General features: G+C 41.7%; 2 protein-coding genes across 2 annotated transcripts; both read left to right on the forward strand.

Moving 5' to 3' along the window:
- The first annotated feature begins 9,843 nt into the window (after positions 1-9,843).
- Positions 9,844-10,713, forward strand: LOC110887551. The gene has a single exon (XM_022135130.1). The coding sequence runs from the start codon at positions 9,844-9,846 to the stop codon at positions 10,711-10,713; it is 870 nt and encodes a 289-aa protein (XP_021990822.1).
- Positions 10,714-11,239: 526 nt separating this feature from the next.
- On the forward strand, positions 11,240-11,959 carry LOC110887550. Its single transcript, XM_022135128.1, has one exon. It carries the CDS (start codon positions 11,240-11,242, stop codon positions 11,957-11,959), a length of 720 nt encoding a protein of 239 aa, XP_021990820.1.
- The last annotated feature ends 579 nt before the right edge of the window (positions 11,960-12,538 follow it).

The following is a 12,538-nucleotide window of genomic DNA, read 5'->3' on the forward strand; positions in this document are numbered from 1 at the left end:
AATTTACAAAAGATGGATCAACTCACATTGCTGTTTTAGGTTTTTCGTAAGGGTTTCCTGGAGATAATCTATAAATTACACAAATGCACGTGTGTTAGTATAATAACCCATTTTAACATTAGTAATACCCTCCCCGAGACGGCATTCCAACGACTACGTCGGGCACAACCACGACAGCCGTTACGGAACCCTAGATCAATCGGGCAGCGTATCTAATACGTCTCCAGGGGTTACAATACTTACATCGTAGCAGAACCTCGCTATTTTAGGGGGTATAATGCCCGGGTATAGTAACGCCACTACAGAAATTAAGAAAGAAAGAAAGTTGTGAGCGACGGAAACTGAAATCCCGAGGCTTCCTTATATAGGGCTGAAAACTGGTCCTCTCGCGGCCCGCGTGGAATATGGGCTGGGCTTTACGCGGCCCGCATGGCCTAGGGGTCTAGGCTAGCTGATCCGGGTCACCACCTAGGTTCAACGCGTGTTGGGCCACGTGGCGGCCCAAGGCTGCGCCACAATTCAGGACGCTCGCGGCCCGCATGGACTTAAGAAATCTTGTACGCGGCCCGCCTTAACTTATGGTTTTGGCGAAGTCTGGCTATATCCTCGCGCGGCCCGCGTTAAGTTGAGGTGAGGTCCCATGCGGCCCGCCTCAACTTAGTTTTTATTGTTTTTTATTTATATTATATGTTGTTTTGTATTTTGGGCTCGGTTTTCACATACGGGGCACATAAAAACACATTTGAGATATTTAAAATATATTAGGGTGTTAGAAATATTATGAGGATGTCTGTTTTACCGAGGGTTGTTATATATTGTATTCCTCGGAGGTCATATTATGCGAGTAACAAGTTATTTTGTATCTACCGAGTTCGCTTGATGGTTCACTACCCCTTTGTTGTTTAGCCGTTTCATCTCTAACGACATTCAACATTGTTATGATAGGGTCGCTAACCGTTTCATCGCTTAAGGTCGAAGACCTAGATTTAAACAAATTCGTATGATTTTTTCACCATTCTTTTTTAAATAATGGTCATAAAGTTTGAAAGATTCTTTAACTTTATCTTTTAATGTTGGATCCTTCTCGTGCATATCCAACTTGTCGTAAATCTCCTCAATAATAGCTTCAACACTCGGCACGTTTAAAATTGGATTTAAAGTGGCGGCACATAGAAAAACGGGTGGTAAATCCAAAAAATATTTTTAAAATTTTTCAATCATAGGTTTCAACATGTTCCTCAACATGTCGCTTGAATTTTCAAAGTTTTTAAAGTTCGTTGCTATCAAATACAATTCGGATAAAACTCTAGAACCTGTAGGATAATACACACCCGAAATCACCGTTGTTGATGTTTTGAAAACTTTTAAAAAAGTACTTAATGTTTTAATATTTGACCAAGCCGTGTCGGGAAAATGGTCGACTTGGTAATCATCACTTAAAGTTGTATGAAATGTTTTTAAAGTGCCAATTTGTTTTAAAGCCATTTCAAACATATGACAAGTTGAATTCCAACGAGTTGGTATATCCCAATTAGGTCCAATCATTTTTTGGTTAACATCTTCACAAAGTTTTTTTTTTATAATCTTGATATCTTTCTTTTCCACTTTTGAAAATATCTTGTAGCATAACTCTAAAAACTTTAATAAAATCCGAAACAAATTTATCTTTAACCCGGTTTGCACAATTAAATTAATAATATGTGCAACACAACGAGTGTGATAAAATGCACATCAACAATCGGTTTATACTTCAACATTAAATTATCGATCGCCAATGTGTTGTTTGAAGCATTGTCAAATGTTATTGAACAAATTTTATCTTCTAAAGAATATTTTATTATTGTGGTGTTTATAATTGTATTTTTCTCCCGTATGAGGAGAAGGAAACTCGTCAAAAGCAATCGTACGCTTCATCATTTGCCATGTATCGGGATCTACCCAATGGGCGGTGACACAAATGTACGATTCGGGTAAACCATGTGGAGCCGACCACACATCACTAGTTAAGTTAACAACTAGTTTTTAAATTTTTAAAACAAACAATTAAATCTTTTCTAGCATTTTCCCATAACTTCAAACAATGGCGTTTTAAAGTACGACGACTTACGTGTTTGTAGCGTGCTTGAAGCGTCTCTCTAATAAGATTGGTAAGATCGGGGTCCTCGAAGTGTCCAAACGGCAACGCTTTTTTAATCACCAACTTGGCCATCCTATCGCGAGTTATGTTATGTTCATAACGAAATATCGTACTGTCTTTTGAGAGTTGCACTTGACAGGGTGTCGCCTCCTTTAATGCCTTACAATACTTCTTAACATGCTTGGTTAACGTTGAGTTAGAGTCCTTGCTTAACAAGGAGCCACAATGTTTGCATTGGGCCTTTTGCGAACCATCACTCAACTCGACCAAGTCATGTTTCAACGACAAATGGAGCGGATTGATCACCATTGTTGACGGATGTGGAGTTTGTAACTTTGGAATTTTTGGTAGCCATTATAGAAGAATAAGCTAGAAGAAGAAGATTAGGGAGAATTGTGTGATAATCTTGAAAAAAATGGCAAAGTTTTTATAGGTGGAACCGGTTCCAACGGTCAGGAATCGGCTCTAACGGTAAGATTTGTATTAAATGTTGAATTTGACCGTTAGAATCGATTCCAACGGTCAGAAATCAATTCCAACTGTATGATAGGCTGTGGGCTTTGCTTGATGGGCTCTGTTTTGGGAGTAGAAAGCCCGGCTTTATTAAACATTAATAATTAAAGTGGCACCGGGTACGCATGGAAACCGGGTACGGGTAGGAACCGGGTACGCATGGAAACCGGGTAAGGGTAGGAACCGGGTACAAGTTGGAACCGGGTATGGAACTTATTTTTTTTAAAAAAACTAGTTGATTTTCCGCCCGCGCGTTGCGGCAGGGATCCTATGTCTACAAAACGTGTGTCAGCAACGACAAGCATATATCTAATATCAAAACATAAATAAAAATGACGTAGTAAGTATAGTCACTCCGTCCAAAAAACGACTTTAAATAATCTAATATATAATAATAGGACCCACACGTCCTACACGTTGGAAATTCAGTTGTTTTTAATTAAGTTATTACGGTGCTAACATGTTAAAATATGAATGAGCTTGGTGCCGGTAACGGCACCGAAAGTACCGATCCGAAAAATCATCGAAATTATGTACCGGCACCGAAAATGCTCGGTACAATACGGTATGGTATTTGAAGGTAAAAATCAATGAATACAGATATGGTGCTAGACCGGTGTCGAACCGAAAGTAACGATTCTGAAAACGCCAAAAGGTGGGTACCAACTTGGTACCGAAAATGATTTGGTATAGTAACTTTGGTACCGATACGATACCGGTTTGATTACAGGATTTGATACGATTTGCTCATCAATAATCTAAATATCCAATTTAATTTTATATGCTACAATTCATTCTCATTCAAACGAAATACAATTTACTTACTGTGTGTATGAAAAGTAATCTAAACGGTGCATTTACTTGCATTGATACGTTGCTACAGGATTTGATGAGCTCGGTATCAACCGGTACCGAAAATATCGTTACCGAAATCCCCAAAAGTGGGTACCGGTACCGAATATACTTGGTATGGTTCGGTACCGGTCGGTACTTGTACGGCAACGGTATTTGAGGGTAAAACCGGTGAATACCGTTGCCGAACCGGTACCAGAAATACACCCGGTTTAGTAAATTTGATACCGGTACCCGTACCCTTACCCGATACTGTTTACTCATAACTTGATGATGTCACTATTGATGTTACTGTTCCTTTACTTGTATTTTTAATATATAGGGTAATATGGAACCAGGTAAGAACCGTCGGGTTTTTTAAACCCGGAACCGGGTATACTTTATACCGGGTTGGGACTGGAACCGGTTACGGGTAGGTTCTAACGGATCGAGTTTGGAACCGGTTATTATGCCCATCTCTAACTTTAATAGAAGTTAATGTTAAATCTTAAAGTTCCTACAAGATATTAACACATAACACATGTATGTAAATCATATGGACTATATTTTTGAGGGATTATTTCTAAGTTTAATGCATCACAAATATAGCTGAAAATATATGATAAATTAGTTGTAGCTAGAAAATTTAAAATAACTTAAAAATAATATACACACGTATAAGAAATAAGAAACTAAGGATAAACAGTTAAGTTGAATTATCAACGTTTAATAATTTAACTTAGAAAAATCAAAGATACGAATTTATCATTTATTTTTTAGCAAACAGTTAAGTTGAATTATTAGGAGTATTTAGTTTATCAACGTTTAATTTAACTTTAGAAAAAACAAAGATAAGAATTTATCACCAAAACATATTTTTTTTACCATTAAATTTTTTTTAAATAAGATCATATTTTCAAAAAACACAAATATATAAGCTCCGAAAGATATATTAATTTGCTATATAATATTTTTAAGAATTCATTGATAACAATATTTCCGAATACTTGGAACATAATTCTGAAGTAGGGTTTCCTTCACGTTTCATCAGCCGATCATCTTCTTCTTCTCCTCCCTCCGTTACTACACTGGAATATGGCGAATCTCCATATAGGCGATGACGTCCTTCGCAGCATCCTTGCTCGACTTCCAGGAAAGCCTCTACTACGGTTCAGATGCGCGTCAAAGCGTTGGAATCGTCTAATTTCAGACCCATATTTTATGAAGTCGAGATCACGTAGAATGGTCCTTTTCCCGTTACTAAAGCCTCTTGTTGCTATAGACGAAAACGTACCTGATGAAACAATGGTTAACCGGACAGGGTTAACACACTGGTCTCGTCAAGAAGGGTTAATCCCTTCCTCTCGGAGATCGCTGGCTGGGTCACCGGTGGATGATCTCCTGCACAAGGAAACAAGCCGTGACTCGTAACAAGGAGGATGGGGTGGGGGGTGCTCCTTGTTACCACTCTCCGGCGTGAGAATCAGTAGTTTGCTTGGGAAGCAAAGCAAGATAATAGTAGTAGTTAGAGAGTCGTGAAGAGATACCTCAAACCTGGTTTGGGGTCGGTATTTATAGCCGAGGAGTGAAGGAGGAGATTGATGGATGGGCTGACGACGAGCTGCACCGTTGCAGGTGTGTCAGTCTCGCCGGCCGTGGGGGTTACGCCACGTCAGCCCATTGCTTTAATAGCTCTGACAGGGGACTGTCGCCGGCGCCACTTGCCTCGTGGTGTCAGCCACTTGCCTGGCGTGTCAGTCCACTTGTTGGATATGCAGGGTGCGGTGCGAGCCGCATCGCCGCATGCGCTAACGCCTGAAGTTACCGCGTCTCCTACTTGTGATCAAGAAATACGCGAGATGCGGTGTTGGCCGCATCATCGTATGTGGAGACTATTTGCTCGCTTCCCTTGTCGTGACGAAAATGGCCATATGATGCGGTGCCAGCCGCATCGATATGTTCATCTTCTTTCGTACTTGGGTCAAGCTATTCATCTTCGAACCGCATGGGTTCGAAGGATGTGACCGCATGGGTGCGGTTTGCTTACTGGTAGGGGTTTGTTTGATGCGGGTAATGGTCGTTTTGGGACCATACCCCTTCAAGTCCCCCCAGTCTAGTGTTGCTACCTTGTGCAAGTTGCACGTGGGAGGAGTACTGGACTTATGGTGTAGGAAGGTAGTGTGGCAGTCTGGAGGAAATTCTAGGCCAGATCAAACTGGTGATCTGGTCAAAAATCCGGCTATGCCTCTTCCGTACCGGTGAAGGGGTTTCGCTTGATGCGAAATTCTCAGCCGTTGCATGTCATCAGGTGGGTTGCCACCTGTTGTTGTGTTGAAGGTCTGTTAGGGACCTTCATAGTAATGCTGCACAAACTTCGAACCAACCTCTGGGATGGTGGTTCGAAGGTTTGCACATGTTTCGAACCTCTTGGAGGTGGTTTCTTCTTCGAACCATTTGCCAGAATGGTGCACGAAGAAGAAAAGAAAAGCTTTTAAACCAACCTTTGCGGTCGGGTTTGAAGGTTTTGGATGTTGTGTTAGAACTTTGCTCAAGTTCTATGTTCAGCATCCTATGACGAGATGACCATCCCTTTTTTGTGGGGTGTTCGAGTTCATCTTGATAGCTCTCAAGTAACCGTACGTTCTTTGCGGTTACTTCGTTGCGTCATTGTTGGCCCTGTTTGGTCGAACAATGTGGATCTAAACTATGGGTAAATAAACATGGTCATAGGCAAGGGGGTGCCCATTGTTGTTTATTCCATGCGATCCATTGGTAGGTAACCAAAGTCCTAAGCAGACTTGTTACCGCGGTCCGTTGGCAGGTAAACAAAGTCATAGGCAGACTTGTTACCGCTGTTCGGACACTTGCTGCTTGATAAGTACTTGTTCAGAGCACGTATCTGCGTTCTTTCTGGAGCCACTTTCCTTCACGCTCCAATACCGAGTTTATAACGAGGTAGCCTCGTTCGGTGATGTGGAGTGAGCTTTGCTCTTCCGTAGCAACCACTCTGCGGAAGCTATGGTTATGTCTGTAGCTCTTCATGGGTGTCTGCGATGTTGCAGTCCCATTTTCGCTCAAAGTGTGCTTGTTGCACGGATGTAACTCTTGAAGGTTTAGGAGTCAGGGCTGCTGATGTGCGGGCGCGTAGATTCCGTTCCTTCTTTTTTCTGAAGAAGTTGTTCATGCACCCTCTGTGGTTGTGAACCGGACAGGAGGGATTTGAAGCTTGAAGAGAACGAAGGCAATGCGCTTTTCCTGTTCCTGAGATGCGGTTCAGTCCAAAGAACAACACTGGTTCTGAGCATCTGACACATCTGAATGGGTTCATGTGTGTCACTTCCGCATATTTCACGTGTGCTTGTGAGTGATGCGGAAAAGGTAATATATCCCTTTATAGTATAGATAGAAGGGTTAATCCTTTCCTCTCGGAGATCGCTGGTTCTGAGCATCTGACACTCCTTGGTGGGCGCCAATGATGAAACAATGGTTAACCGGGCAGGGTTAACACACTGGTCTCGTCAAGAAGGGTTAATCCCTTCCTCTCGGAGATCGCTGGCTGGGTCACCGGTGGATGATCTCCTGCACAAGGAAACAAGCCGTGACTCGTAACAAGGAGGATGGGGTGGGGGGTGCTCCTTGTTACCACTCTCCGGCGTGAGAATCAGTAGTTTGCTTGGGAAGCAAAGCAAGATAATAGTAGTAGTTAGAGAGTCGTGAAGAGATACCTCAAACCTGGTTTGGGGTCGGTATTTATAGCCGAGGAGTGAAGGAGGAGATTGATGGATGGGCTGACGACGAGCTGCACCGTTGCAGGTGTGTCAGTCTCGCCGGCCGTGGGGGTTACGCCACGTCAGCCCATTGCTTTAATAGCTCTGACAGGGGACTGTCGCCGGCGCCACTTGCCTCGTGGTGTCAGCCACTTGCCTGGCGTGTCAGTCCACTTGTTGGATATGCAGGGTGCGGTGCGAGCCACATCGCCGCATGCGGTAACGCCTGAAGTTACCGCGTCTCCTACTTGTGATCAAGAAATACGCGAGATGCGGTGTTGGCCGCATCATCGTATGTGGAGACTATTTGCTCGCTTCCCTTGTCGTGACGAAAATGGCCATATGATGCGGTGCCAGCCGCATCGATATGTTCATCTTCTTTCGTACTTGGGTCAAGCTATTCATCTTCGAACCGCATGGGTTCGAAGGATGTGACCGCATGGGTGCGGTTTGCTTACTGGTAGGGGTTTGTTTGATGCGGGTAATGGTCGTTTTGGGACCATACCCCTTCAGTACCGGTAGAAGACAATACTCATTCCATGGTCAGAATACCTCCTCCTTTAGAACCAGAATTAGTATCAGAACTTACCATTGTTGGAACATTCAGTGGCATTGTGCTTTTGGCTATTAGGCTATACGGTATGGGGGTCGGCCCCGGCCCGTCGCGGGTCGGCGACGGTCCAAACACCGTGCCGCCCCCATACGTCGCCGTCCTCAGCGTCCCTTTTCGGACGTTCTCGACGAAGCAAAATGTTGTGGGCCCCTCCATATGACCGTTTGAAATATTAATAAAAAAAAAAATAACGGCTAGTTTTCAAATAAACACCCATTTCAATACCATTTTTATAAATACTCACACCCTTAACCCCTATTTTCACCACTTTTCACCCACTACCACCCCATCTCTCTCACATTTTATAAACCACTCATTTCTTTTTATAAAAAGTCTTCATATTTTGCATCATTTTTTACCCGCTTCCACACCATTTCTCGCTAAAAAATTATCATGGCTTCACCCGTTTCTTCAATTTCCTCAATTTTATCAATGTCTTCATCGTCTTCGTCCGAGTGGTATTCATCATCTTCGGAAGAGGATGTTATTATGCACAACATGATTATGAACGCGGCTCAAGTGTTCATGTCGGCCGCTGAAGGGTCGTCCCAACCGCTAACCAGACGAGCAAAATATAATCGAGACCAAGAAGGTATTTTAATTTTTTTTGTATGTTTTAAAATGTATGTTTTTTTTGTATGTTTTAAAATGTATGTTTTAATTAGTTTCATTTATTTTTTGTTCTAAATTTATAGCCGGCCACGATAAACTAGTTGCTGATTATTTTGCCGACGAACCCGTGTACCCAGCCGAGATTTTTCGACGTCGTTTCCGCATGAGTCGTCAACTGTTCTTACGTATTGCAGGCGACATGGCACAGTCTGATCCGTTTTTTACATTGCGAAACGATGCTAGAGGGCAAAGGGGGTTCAGCAATTTACAAAAATGTACGTCGGCCATTCGCCAACTTGCGTACGGTTACGCACCAGATGCATTAGACGAGTACATTAGGATGTCTGACAGAACCGCACGTCGTTGTTTTTTAAGTTTAATTTTTTTTATGTTTATGTAATGTTTTATAATATTAATTAAAATATTTTATTACTTTATTTGTTAAATGTTTAAAAAAAGATGGAGATTTAAAAAAAAAAATATATAAAAGTGGTGGAGGATGATGACTAGGACCATCCTCCCATGCCCCCTAGTTTTGGAGGATGATCCATCCTTGGGAGGACTATGATGTGGCGCCTACGTGGCGGATCATCCTCCAAGGATGGTCCATCACCATACCATGTAGTCTTAGGCGGCCTCCAGCTATTCCTTGTCCTTGTTGGTTTTATTTATAAGTCCTTAGTTTAATGTGCATGGAATAAGCTGGATTCAAAGGTTCACGTGATATTGCATGAGTGGACTTGAAGCCTAAAGCATTTATTTGTGGTTTTATTTTATGTTATATTTTATAGTTTGTTAGGTAGAAGTGGTATTCTCAGTTGACCGGATCTCATGCTAGTGTACGTTGGGTAAGCACGTGTTAGATGAATGGGTCATTGTGTACCGGTTCTCTAGGAGCATTAGTTGGTTGGAATTGTTCCACGTTTCTTTCTTTGTACTGGCTATAAATAGCTTCAGCTTTTAGTTAATAAATGCATTCTGTTTTGTACATCTTCTACAAGTTATCTTCTGCAAGTTTGCTTTTCATTTTCAGTTTTCGTGAGTTTGTATTTAGCCTGATATCCAACATTTGGTATCAGAGCTTCGTTCGTTTTGAAGGGGCTGTGATTTTGAATCTGATCAAAAGTTGAAGTGTCACGAAATCAGCTTCCACTCTTGATCATCATCCTGTTCGTGATAAGGGTCTAACCGACGGAGGTGCGTGAAAAACGAACGTGAAAGATCCGTCAAAACAGTTGGTTTTGGATTTTGTTCGTTTAGCGGGTTAAAGAAAACGGTATAAGCGGTTGCTTGTTTTCTTGATCGGGTGAATAGAGCTCTTGAACGGGTTTGATCGGAAAAAGAGTTGAAGCTGTCAAAAGTCAAGAAAAATGGCGCTAGTACCTGTTAAAGAGGCTGGTTCGATGTCGTTTCAAGTTCTGGTTTTGACCCCAACAAACTATCCGGTGTGGGCGGTCAAGGTTAAGGCCATTATGGATGCAAATGGCGTATGGGAGACTGTTGAACCGAGGGCGTTAGGTGCTGAACCGGATGAGAAGAAAGCAAAACAAGCTTTAGCCTTTTTGTTTCAAGCTATTCCCGAAGAGATGGTGCTGCAAATGGCCAGCTACACCGATCCCAAGCAAGTGTGGGACGGACTGAAGACCCGGTACTTGGGTGTAGATCGGGTAAGAGCGGCTCGACTTGCAACATTAAGACGGGAGCTTGAAAACATGCGCATGAAAGAGGGTGAAGCGGTTGATGATTTCGTGGTGAAACTGAACGGCATAGCATCGAAGGTAAGGTCTCTAGGTTATGAACTTGAAGAGGTTGATTTGGTGAAAAGATTACTTGATTCGATGCCGAAGCCATTCTTCCAACTTGTGGCTTCAATCGAACAATGTTTTGATTTGGAAACAATGTTATTCGACGAAGCCGTTGGAAGGTTGAAAGCGTATGAGGAGCGCTTGAAAGCCAAGGAGAAGACGGAGGACATTCAAGGCGGTCTGTTGTTGGCTAGTCATGAGAAATCGCACGGGTGTAAGCATTGTGGCGTTGGAAGCTCAAACCGAGATGACTTTGGGCGTGGCCGGGGAAGAGGCCGTGGGTCCGTGAGGGGTCGAGTTGGTAACGAGCGGTTCAGGGATAAAAGCCACGTGAAATGTTACAAGTGCGGAGAATATGGTCATTATAACAACGAGTGTCCGAAGTTGAAAGATGAAGAAGCGAATTTGATTGAGGAGGAACCGACGTTGTTATGAGTGGTATGGAGAAACCAATTAAGGAGGTGAATGTTGGTTTAATTGGTTTTATTTATAAGTCCTTAGTTTAATGTGCATGGAATAAGCTGGATTCAAAGGTTCACGTGATATTGCATGAGTGGACTTGAAGCCTAAAGCATTTATTTGTGGTTTTATTTTATGTTATATTTTATAGTTTGTTAGGTAGAAGTGGTATTCTCAGTTGACCGGATCTCATGCTAGTGTACGTTGGGTAAGCACGTGTTAGATGAATGGGTCATTGTGTACCGGTTCTCTAGGAGCATTAGTTGGTTGGAATTGTTCCACGTTTCTTTCTTTGTACTGGCTATAAATAGCTTCAGCTTTTAGTTAATAAATTCATTCTGTTTTGTACATCTTCTACAAGTTATCTTCTGCAAGTTTGCTTTTCATTTTCAGTTTTCGTGAGTTTGTATTTAGCCTGATATCCAACAGTCCTTATAGGTTCCTTATGTGTGACTTGATCCTATACAATCCCTTAACACGTGCATCCAAGGTAGTTGCGAATATGAAACAACATTCTTTCATTGGTCATGTTTTATCCGATGTGTTTGGATTTGGCCATGGTGAGAACCCACATGACTTAAAGATTGTTAGATTTGACTATATGCTCCGTACCAAATGTTATCGATGGGACGTCTTTGATCTTAAAACTAGTTCATGGAGCACACCACAATTCACTGAACGGGGTTTTTATTTTTGGGGTGATGCGGGTGTGTTTCTAAATGGCTTTTTGTATTGGGTAACTTCAATACAACACCGTTTCAACATCTTGGCCCTCAATGTTAAGGAGATGGGATTTTCGAAGATAAAACTTTCTCATGGACTCGACCCTGAAATGCTTCTTTTGGGATCCATAGGTGGATGCCTTTGCACGATTAACAAAAGTACTACTGGATTTGATGTGTGGTTGATGAAACAACAGTGTGATGAGAACTCGTGGATGAAAGCACATTCATTCAATTTCGGTTTGGAAGGTAACAGGTTCTACCCTATTTGTGTTTTGGGTAACGGAAAAATTCTTATGACATGTAGCTCAATCCAATTTGTTATCTATGACACGTCAAAAGATTCATATAAGATGCTCAACGCTTTGGAAACTCTTGATCATATCGACAGGATGATTTTTGTTTGCAAGGGAGTATACGGTACTTCTCAATTCAAGTTTGTACGCTCAATCGAGTACGTGGAAAGTTGGGTTTCACCTTCTGAAATGTGTTTTATCTAACACAACCTTATGCTTTTTTTTTTTTTAAATCTTATGAGATGTACTGTTTTTAAACATCTATGATTTTTTTAGTTTCATTTCATGAGATTCGGATATGTAAACGTATTTGTATTTGATTATCTTTTGATATGTTTAAGACTTTTGGCTATTTCTTCGAGGCAATCATAATTTTTGGTTAAAGACTTGAAGTGATAAATGCAAAGCATATTGATGTAACTCGGCCAGTATGTTATATAATTTTTAATCAGAGTGAATAGTTTAAAAAAATATCATTTGTAAATGGACGTTTTTTTGGGGATTTTAAGATTTATTAACCTAAAAAAATAGGTAACAATAACAAGTATGTCTTTCATTTGATCTATCTGAAACAAAAAGGGAAATAATGTAGTACTTTTTACTATAAGGGTGAACGGAGTGTTAGCGGGGATGGTGTTACTCATGGTAACCCCGTCACCATCCCTATTTTGTGTGCGACAAACTCAAACACCTAGGGACTACTCACCACTTGTGCCATGTTGATTTTTTTTTACCTCATGACCCCTCAAATGGCTATGATTGGCTGGGGAGTGGAGAGGGCCC

The sequence above is a fragment of the Helianthus annuus genome, chromosome 14 (genome assembly GCF_002127325.2).
Source record: "Helianthus annuus cultivar XRQ/B chromosome 14, HanXRQr2.0-SUNRISE, whole genome shotgun sequence".
In the NCBI taxonomy this organism is placed as follows: Eukaryota; Viridiplantae; Streptophyta; class Magnoliopsida; order Asterales; family Asteraceae; genus Helianthus; species Helianthus annuus.